Source organism: Bos grunniens, chromosome 21, assembly GCF_055505025.1.
Source record: "Bos grunniens cultivar Pamir isolate PY7600 chromosome 21, Bosgru_T2T1.0, whole genome shotgun sequence".
Lineage (NCBI taxonomy): Eukaryota > Metazoa > Chordata > Mammalia > Artiodactyla > Bovidae > Bos > Bos grunniens.
The window spans coordinates 13,041,279-13,051,659 of NC_141185.1; the positions used below are offsets into that span (position 1 = coordinate 13,041,279).

The 10,381-nt window shown below is 37.4% G+C and overlaps 1 protein-coding gene across 3 annotated transcripts in view; it reads right to left on the reverse strand.

Annotated features, from left to right (window-relative positions):
• Positions 1-10,381, reverse strand: part of GOLGA5 (golgin A5) — a 28,513-nt gene that overhangs the window by 16,512 nt on the left and 1,620 nt on the right. Inside the window, exons 2-6 of one of the 3 annotated variants that reach the window (XM_086363176.1) lie at positions 9,178-9,754; positions 3,667-3,891; positions 2,394-2,613; positions 1,817-1,940; positions 154-357 (exon numbers count right to left, since the gene is read on the reverse strand). In XM_086363176.1, the coding sequence (XP_086219302.1) occupies positions 154-357; positions 1,817-1,940; positions 2,394-2,613; positions 3,667-3,891; positions 9,178-9,724 (1,320 nt within the window). In that variant the 5' untranslated portion in view covers positions 9,725-9,754. Of the gene's footprint in view, positions 1-153; positions 358-1,816; positions 1,941-2,393; positions 2,614-3,666; positions 3,895-9,177; positions 9,755-10,381 lie in introns of all 3 variants that reach the window. The other 2 variants (XM_086363175.1, XM_086363177.1) reach the window with 2 other exon arrangements.

Consider the following 10,381-nt stretch of genomic DNA (forward strand, 5'->3'; position numbering starts at 1 on the left):
TTTTTAATAATATTTCTAAGAAGAACAAGACACCTGAAGTAAGCCAACCTAGTCAAAAGGAACAAAGCAGCTCAAAGATCTACAAAGAGCTTCAGGGAGCCTCTCCGTCAACTGGCCTGCCTCAACATTCACACACGTGCATCTCAGGCTCACCTGGAGTATTCGAGTAGCTTTTTGCTTGTAGTCAGCTAATTCTTGCTTAGAGGAGTCCAAGCTGGACTTCAGCACTTTGACTTGCTGCTGTAGCTCATCCACTCTCTTCTTCTCATCTGAGTGTTTTCTTTCTGCCAGCGTAACTGCTTCTGCCAAATTCTGACGTTCCACTTCCATTTTATTAAGGCGTGCAGCAAACTCACTCTGTGGTAAATTTTTATATCATACTTATTATCATTTTGCTTTGAGAGAGTTTACAACCATCCATTTAGATATCTTATGGGATTTATTAGCTCAGCCCATGAAATAGGGAGGTTAAAAAAAAAAAAAAGTTCTTCATTTGTTAGGAAGTGAAGCACTGGAACTCTAAGGTTGTGGTTCCCAAACATGGCAACACATCAAAATCAATGAGAAAGTCTGTTAAAAATATAGCCAAAAAAAAGAACAGCCAACCAAGGCCTTCCCCGGGCTCAACTGAGTTGAAATTTCCAAGACTGGGCTTAGAAATCTGGTTTTAATCAGTCTCCCAGGTGAATCTGATCACTTGAATACCAGGTCTGATCTGATACTGACTGATCAATGAATAAAGGTCTACAGAAAACTAGAAAGTCTATTAGAAAACAAAGGGAAGACACAAGCATACAGCTACATCTTCTCTAATATCATGGCTAACGTTTTTCCTTTATTTCAAACTGTCTACTAAACTAGTCAATGTAATATTTTTTAGCATAAGAAACTTTAAAAGCACACTCTAAAGAACACAAGGTCTGCCTTACTAGCCTAAATTTAGTTCTGAGAATTATTTATATTTTATCCTTATTTTCAAAAGCTGTGTGTGTGTGTGTTAGTTGCTCAGTCATGTCCAGCTCTTTGTAACCCCGTGGACTATAGCCTGCCAGGTTCCTCTGTCCATGGGATTCTCCAGGCAAAAATACTGGAGTGGGTTGCCATTTCCTTCTCCAGGGGATCTTCCCAACACATGGATCAAACCTTGGTCTCTTGCATTGCAGGCAAATTCTTTACTGTCTGAGTCAGAGCTGAAAAATCACTAAACTAGATGCAAAAATTCACTTAAGAGTATAATTCTAAATAAATATGATATACAATTTTCTCTTACAAAAAAAAATTTTTTTCTTACAGAATCAGATTAACTTGGAATCAGAAAAGCTTAAATAAAAAGAATAAATGAGATGCCTCAAATTAGCTTTTAATCAAACAATGGTAACGCTTGTTGCGCAATCAAATTAAATGAACAGATGTATGCATCTAATGAATACTAAGTGTTTTAAATGTTCAACATGTAAAAGTAAATACACTTAGCAAGGATCAAGAAAAACAGCCAAATACTTAGTTTTTGTCACAGAAACGAAGTTTTCTGAAATCCACAGCAGAATTTTATTACAGTACATGTGCTATGAATGGTATAAAGTGATTGCTCCTCATTCAAATAATAAAGTAGCCACGGGACTTCCCTGGTGGTCCATCAGCTACGACTCTGCACTCCCAATACAGGGGGCCCAGGTTCGATCCCCAGTCACGGAACTAGATCCCACACGCCACATCTAAAGATCTCACATGTCACAACTAAGACCCAGTGCAGCCAAATAAATAATAGAAATAAATATTAAAAAAGAACACGGAGCCCTGCTGTCCCCATTCTAACCTGCATCTGTTTGTAGCTCTCCTGTTCTCTCTTCAGAGTGGCATCCGCTTCATGCAGTCTCTCCTGAAGAGTTTGCAAAGCTTGATTCTGCAGGCTACTACCCTCACTGTGATCCTGTATTATTCTAAAGGAAAATACATCACTTGAAATAACTTATTTCCACAATATACAAGTGAAAAGGTAGAATAATTTTTAGAGCATCAGCAAATTAGCACACACAAAAAGATGGTTTTGACTAAAACATTGAGAAGTCTTTTTCCCTTTTAATGGACTGTAATCTATATTTTTAGGCATCCAAATACAAGCACATGCCACGTGTTATTGTATGTCAAAAGATTAATGACACTGCACCTCAAGTATTTTAAAATTCAGAATTTGCTAACAGTGCATCTCAAGATTCAAATAATACATCCATTTTTAATCACACACATTTCCAGCATTAACCAAAAGCTACATTTTCCCCTCTTGCAAATTTCCAAAGTGAAAATTTCACAAGATGGTATGACTACCATGTTTATCATTATGTACACTGATAAATATTCCAGCTCATTTTTTCATTATTAATAGAATTAGCTACCGTGATTTTTCACTCTGTAAGGCTTCCAGTGCTTCTGTGCGAGTATTCAGCAGCTGGTCAGCTTCCTGGAGTCTCACTTTCAATACAGCCAGCTGGGAATCCTTCGCAGCCACCGCTTCAGTCAGGTCATCAACTTGGGCTCGAAGTTCTCGAGTTATTCGATCAGTCTTTGAATGGTCAACATTCCACTTCTCAACTCTTGCTCTTGCTTTGTTTAATTCTATTTAAAAAACAAACAAAGAAACGAAAAGAAAGAAGGAAATGTCTCCATATAAATAAACATGTCTTTCTCAGAGCACACAAAGATTCTCCTTTAAATCCCTTTAGTACCTATTGCCAAAATTAGGAGCTTACAAATATATTTGAATTTTTTGCTCCAAGAGGGATCTCCATTTTTCAAGGCCAATACTCATATCTTATATTACAGTTAGTTGGTTGGAAAGGGGCATGAAGTTAGCTGCTTTTCTACACGTTTTTTTTGTAAAGCATTTGGAAGCCAAACAGTAGACAGTAGAGAGCTCACAAGACTACAACAGTGGTGGATTTTTGGAGTTCTGCTATAGATATGAAAGAATGCAAATCCAAATCAAGGGTGGACAATGTATATCCTGCTGCTGCTGCTAAGTTGCTTTAGTCGTGTCCGACTCTGTGCGACCCCATAGACGGCAGCCCACCAGGCTCCCCATCCCTCTGATTCTCCAGGCAAGAACACTGGAGTGGGGTGCCATTTCCTTCTCCAATGTATACCCTAGTAGGATCAAAAGAAACAAAAAATCTGAAGATAAACACTGGAAAGGAATCTGTTTCTTTCCACTACTGTGGCCAAAAAAAAAAAAAAAGTGCTTTGAACCTAGAAAACTGGTGGTGCAGAAAGAGCAATGCAATATAGATCTCCACACCCTTACACCATCTGTAATTGTAAGCCTGACAGCAAAAAATCACTGTTTTAAATACAGAAGCAAACTGTGCAGGGTCTCTGGGAAACATTTCTCTGCCTAAATTCGTCTGGGAAAGAGTGAAGCTTCTGAAGTCAGTTTCACAAGTCTTAATACACCTTCCTGTGCACGGTTTCTAAAGGATGACCAAATAAACCAGTGTTCTGTCTCAGGCGGGTAACATGGAGCATTTCCACATCTGGGCTCTCTATTTCCATGAGATACTACTCTACAAGTCTCATCCAGGACATTTCTAACAGTTTACATGCAATCAAGTTTTTATTATATTTTTGGAAATGCTACATTCCTAACCCTGGATAATTTAGATAAGGCTCTACCTTCTTGAGTTTCCTTGGACCTTTGAAGTAATGAGGCCATTTCTTGATTTAAATTCTGAACTTCATTTCTCAACAATTGGTTCTCCAGGCGAAGGTTAGACAGTTCATGTGATCTGCCATCATCGTTAGGCACTGGGTTGGGGTCAGTACAGGCAGCATTTGATAATACATTTTCCTTTGAAGAATCTTCGTGGGCTTCATGGCCAGAATCTGAATCCTGAGAGGCTACTGTAAGAAAGCAAATACATCTTTGTAACACTGGAACACTCCTCACATATGCATTGGTAGCTTACTGTGGTAGAACATCGTCTGGTTCAAGTTAACTGCTACACTAAAATACCATAAAAAATCAACTTACATTCTTAAGAGACTTCCCTCTGATGAAATCTCATTCTCACACATAGAGTCTCTAGATTTCTAAGGACCCTCAAAGTCTGGATACAATGAATGAATAGTGATAAAGAACAGATAGAAGAATATAGTTCTGGGAAAGGGAAAAGCAGAGATAATTTATGCACTGGGATTTAGGTAAAAATGGTTTTGGTCTCCTTTTTGTCTATGAATCATTTTTGAAAACAAGGATGAAGTTTCAACACTGAAAAATAATGGAAAGGAATAAAAGAACAACTGTGGGTTTCAAGGCAGTGAGTAATAACAGGTCAGGACAATCTGTTACACACCAAACTGGAAACTACATTGCCTTACCCAAAGATATACTCTTTAATTCAGATACTCATTGTTTTGGATTTATCTTGTTTCTAATTTGTTACGAAATATGATGCAAATACACTTCACTTGCTCCCCCAAAATTAAGTATGTGCTAAAAAATGAACCATATCTAAATGAAAAAATTTCTCAATATCTTTAGTGATCAAGGACATGCAAATTAAAACCACAACAAGAACCAATACACACCTGCTAGATGGCTAAAATTAAGAAGACAACACAAAGTGCTGGTGAAGATATGGCCAACTGGAACTCATATTCTGCCTGTTGATGGCAGTGTGAGGACAGACGGGGGAAAACGGGAAAAGTTTTCCCAGCTCCTTATTAAATTAAACACGTGCCTACCACCTGACCCAGTAATTCCACTCCTGAGTATTTACTGAAGAGAAATAAAAACACTTTCCCACAAAGAGAAGGACAAAAATGTTCACAGCCACCTTTATACACAAAAGCCAAAAACTGGAAACTACTGCAATGTCCAAAAATGAGTGGATGAATTGTGGTGTATCCATACTAGAGTAAGATACCACACAATAAAAAAATATTTATATACTCAATAACATGAGGGAATCTCACTAACATGTTCAATAAAAGAAGTCAGGTAACAAAGTATTCACACTGTATGATATCACCTTTTGCTGGTAAACATACAAAGTTTCAGAACAGGCAAAAAGTAATCTAAGGTGAAAGAAACGGTAACAGTGGGTGCTTGCAGGATGTGGGGGGAGATTAACTAGAAAAGGACATGAGGCACTCTCTGTGGCAAAGGAAATGTTCTTTATCACAACAAAGGTGTGAGTTCCATAGATATAGCCATTTGTATTAATACAACTAAGATTTGCACATTCCAGTGTATGTAAAAATGATGAGACAGAGGAAACTTGAATACTGACTAGGTATTAGAGAATACTAAGGAATTATTGGGGCTTCCCTGGTAGCTAAGATGATAAAGAATCTGCCTGCAATGCAGGAGACCCGGGTTCTATCCCTGGGTCAGGAAGAGCCCCTGGAGAAGAGAATGGCAACCCACTCCAGTATTCTTGCCTGGAGTATTTCATGGACAGAGGACCCTGGTGGGCTACAGTTCATGGGGTTACAAAGAGTCAGACATAACTGAACGACTAACACACATACAAGGAATTATTACATTTTTATGGTGATAATGGTGTGAATGATTTTAAAACTTATATTTTTAGAGTTAATAAAATATTTATAGAAGAAATGATATGAGATCTGTGATTTACTTCAAAATAATTTTGTGGAAGGTAGAGGTAAAGAAAGAGATTGAAAATGAGAAGGCATAAATTAAACCAGAATGGCTACAAGCTATTGATTATCATCGTGGGATAAACTGTTGTATGGGGGTGGAGAGGAATGATCAAACTCTACTTTGATATATTTGAAATCTCCAAAATAAAGATATTTTTAATGAATAAAATATGAGAGTTTTAAAAATTACTTTCAATTTTATAAGATTTTAAAAAGAAATAAAGTATATATCCAAGTCTTATAAGATATACCTAAAGCAGTATTTAGAAGGACACTTATAGCCTTAAATATTTATATTAAAAATGAAAAAAAGGAATTAATGAGTTATGCACCCATCATAAGAATTAAACAGCAAAATAAACCTAAAGAAAACAGAAATCAATAATAAAGATCAGAAATTAACAAAACAGAAAAGAAACACACTAGAGAGGCTTGACATGATAAAAAATGATTTTCTGAGAGAAACACTATAAACTACATTGTCAGTACATTTTTAAATCTACATGATGCTGAAACCCATCAAACTGTGCACTTTAGAAGTGTGTAATTTATTGTATATCAGTTATACTTCATTAGCACTGTTTAAAAAAAATAAGCATTTAGCACAATGCCAGATATTGGTATTCCTCAGGTAGTATTTGTGATCAAGCTTTGATTTCTGCAAGGTTACTATAAATGATTAGTGTCTGAGCTAAAATTTCAGCTGTGACCACATTATTTTCCTAAAATTAAATAAATATAATCCTCCCCAAAGTATATGAAATAGACAAATTCTTACGGAAAAAAATGTAACTTACCAAAAACAGATTTAAAAAGAAATGGAAAATCACTTGAATCAATAATCAAATCTTCCACTAAGAATAGCCCAGACCCTAATGGTTTCACTAGTGAGTTTCAGCAAACATTTACTGAAAGTTAAGTTTGGTTTTAGGTTTAAATAAAATAAACCAACTGATCTGTATACCATATCAGTATTAAGGAGAAAGATTGTGATATCTCAATACTTACAGGAAAAACTGCTAAAATTCAACATAAAAACTCAAACTAGAAATACAGAAAGACATCCTTGACCTGATAAAAAGTACCTAAGAAAAACCTAACACAGACTGAAACAGTGAAAGCATTCTTTTTAAGACAAGGAACAAGACACACAATTGGTTTTCAAGTACTCACCAGTGTAATAAGGCAAGAAAAAGATTTTTTAAAAAGATAAAATGGGTAAGCAGAAAAGTCATTATCCACAGATTATATCATTGTGTTGCTGAAAATTTAAATGAATGTACAGAAAAATACGAAGCCTAAGAGGTGTCTACGTTGCTGTGTATGAGTGCGTGCATGTGTGCATATTTACATAAACCGATATATAGCAACAACAGAAAGTAAAAAATTTAAAGCATACTATTTATAAGAGTTTAAAAAAATATAAACTACTCAGGAATAAAACTAACAAAAGTATGCAAGACCTTTATGGAAGAAACAAAACCTTAATCAAAGACATCTAAAAAATAATTATACCATGTTAACAGAAGATTCTACATTGTAAAAATGCTGATTCTCACCAAACTATCTACGTAGAAGCGATGGACTCTCAAAAAGATCACAGAATTTTTGTGGAACTTGGCAAGTTCTAAGATACATATGGAAGTACAAAAGTCTCAAGAATAGCCTATATCAAGAACTTCTATTCACTGAGACATAGAAAGAGGAAAAACATACGATAAAACTGGAGGAGGAGGAGAAAGAACTGTCATATACCTTCATATATAGAGTATCTCTGAAGCAATAAGAAAAAAGACAATGCATCCACAATACTCTGACCATGTCTCAACTGCTGCATTTACTACACTACATGTAGATTATCTGTGTACAAGTGCATCTCATCTAATACACTATAACCCATTCAATTCTGTATCCTGCCCCATTAGGGTCTCAATAAGCATTTGTAAAATTAATCAAAAAATAGTTGAGAAGAAATTTAGGACTGCTTGTACTTAAGTCTGCCAACAAAGGTCTGTCTAGTCAAGGCTATGGTTTTTCCAGTGGTTATGTATGGATGTGAGAGTTGGACTGTGAAGAAAGCTGAGGGCAAAAGAATTGATGCTTCTGAACTGTGGTGTTGGAGAAGACTCTTGAGAGTCCCTTGGACTGCAAGGAGATCCATTCAGTCCATCCTAAAGGAGATCAGTCCTGGGTGTTCATTGGAAGGACTGATGCTGAGGCTGAAACTCCAATACTTTGGCCACCTCATGCGAAGAGTTGACTCACTGGAAAAGACCCTGATGCTGGGAGGGACTGGGGGCAGGAGGAGAAGGGGACAACAGAAGATGAGTTGGCTGGACGGCATCACTGACTCGATGGACGTGAGTTAGAGTGAACTCCAGGAGTTGGTGATGGACAGGGAGGCCTGGCGTGCTGCGATTCATGAGGTGGCAAAGAGTCGGACATGACTGAGCAACTGAACTGGAACTGGAACTGTACTTAAACCAACTGCCAGTGCATGTGTCTGTCTTGAAAGCCCAAAACCCATCTCTTTACCACTTTTTAGTCTTGAAATATAAGAAACATTTTGTTCTTTAAGAGCCAAGACTGTGTGGTAGTGGTTTAGTTGCTAAGTTGTATCCAATTCTTGCAACCCCATGGGCTGCAGACTGCCAGGCTCCTCTGTCCAAAGGATTCTCCAGGCAAGAATACTGGAGTGGGTTGCCATTTCCTTCTCCAAGACATCATCCCAACCCAGGAGTCAAACCCAGATTTCCTGCATTGCAGGCAGATTCTTTACCAACTGAGCTACAAGGGAAGCCCAAGACTGTGTAAGAGTCTTTAACATTTAAGAACACAAGAAGCTACCATGAATTATTAGCTCTATAAAGAATCCCTGCAAGGACTTATCATGTTCATTGTTGTTTTAAAATGTCTCCCAGGTATACAAATTAGCCAAATCATCATGTAAATATCATTTTTGCAGATGAGAAGGTGTACATTTTGAGGTAATTTCGTAGCAAATAAAACAACTGAAAACCAGAATTCTAAGTTTTTAGTTCACTACTAGGTCAATGCCTTCAACTCTCCAACTTGGATCAAAGTTCAGTTTCTTACGCTTTACTTCCAGGGAAGGCAGGGGGAAAAACACACCAAAAAACTCACAATCCAGAATCTAAGTGAAATACAGCCTCCTGTCATTTTTATAATACAAATACAAAGAGAAATGAATTAGAGACATTTCCAAATCCAAAATTATATGTTTTCTCCCAGATTTCAAAATTTTCTGGGTAAAGTTACCCACAGACAACATTCAAAAGTCCCTACTGTAACTGTGTATTGACTAACAGTGTTCCACGCCGTCTCCCTTGTTCATGCCACACATTTCAGAGAGCCTGCCCTTCTACCAACAGGGAGGTAACAGGTGCCTCCCCTGTCATCCTCCCAGATGATGACAAATGCCGCCAGAACATTTTAGGCTATGATAACACATCCAGTTTGGTTAACTCTAAAACAAACAGAGGCCTAATTAACTACCATGGCTTTGGCTCCCAGAAGGATTTTCTTCAACAGCTTTGATGGTGGTTACACTGGTGTTCACAGAATTGACGCTGGATGTCCGAGAACTCTGCAAGACAGGGGTTTTGGCCTTTTCTTTTTTGATTTCCACTTTCCCAGTAGGCTCCTTCTGGGAACTATTAAGAAAATCAAACAGAAGCTCATCATCAGGTTCTGACTTTTTTCTTCGAACAAATTGGGATGAAGGCCTAGGAGCAGATGCATTTTCAACAGGATAGGAGGTCTCCCCCAAAGTCCTAGCTCCTACTTTTACATTTGCAGTCCCAGCTAAGATGGTGGCTTTTTGATTTCTAATGTTATCAGCTGCTGAGGAAATGTAAGTACTTTTAGATCCCGTCTGGTAAGTCAAGTCCGTATTTTGCTGGTGAAGTTCAGAATAGTCAGTATTTTTGCCATAAATGATGTTGCTGGTGTTCTCTTTTCTACTGAGAGCTGTTGCAGCCCCTTGATCAACTCTGTTTAAAAGATCTTCTGCCTTTCCAGCTAGATCAGCAAACCAGGACATGATGGGAGCAGAATAATCCTGTTGGTGAACCTGTAAAAAGGATGTAAAAGGATCAGTGCGGCTGAGCAGCAGAACTCAGTGGTTAAGACCAGCCTCTGGAGTCAAGCCGGTCCTGGGTTGGAAAGCCTGTTTCTTACTACGCAACTTCCAGCAAAGTACATAACCGAAACGCTTCACCTAGAAAATGAGGAAAACAAGTGTACTTATACTACTGGATGGTTTTCAGATGAAACGATACACCAAAAACATTTTGAAAATGCCGAGCACATAGTAGGCACTCATGTTAGCAGTTGTTGTTACTATAATTACAACCACCACTACTACCATCACTCCTATTTCAACGATGTGTAAATCTTGATGTAAAAAAAGCCACTGAATGTCAAATAATATGGCAAAATTCCAGGACAACCAAATAAAAATAATTTTCTGAAGTTTGTTGTAAAGTGCTAAAACTTGAAGAAACTTCTGATTAATACAAAAGCTACTTCAGTGTTAAACTGCAACACTATCATGGATAATTTAGGTGTGCATATACACATTTAAAACACACCTCCAATCATTTGGATTCTCTGTACCTACCATAGCACATTAGGCTAAGTTCCAAATAAAACAAGATGATAGCATAGCCATTCATGTTGATACATATACTTGGGTACT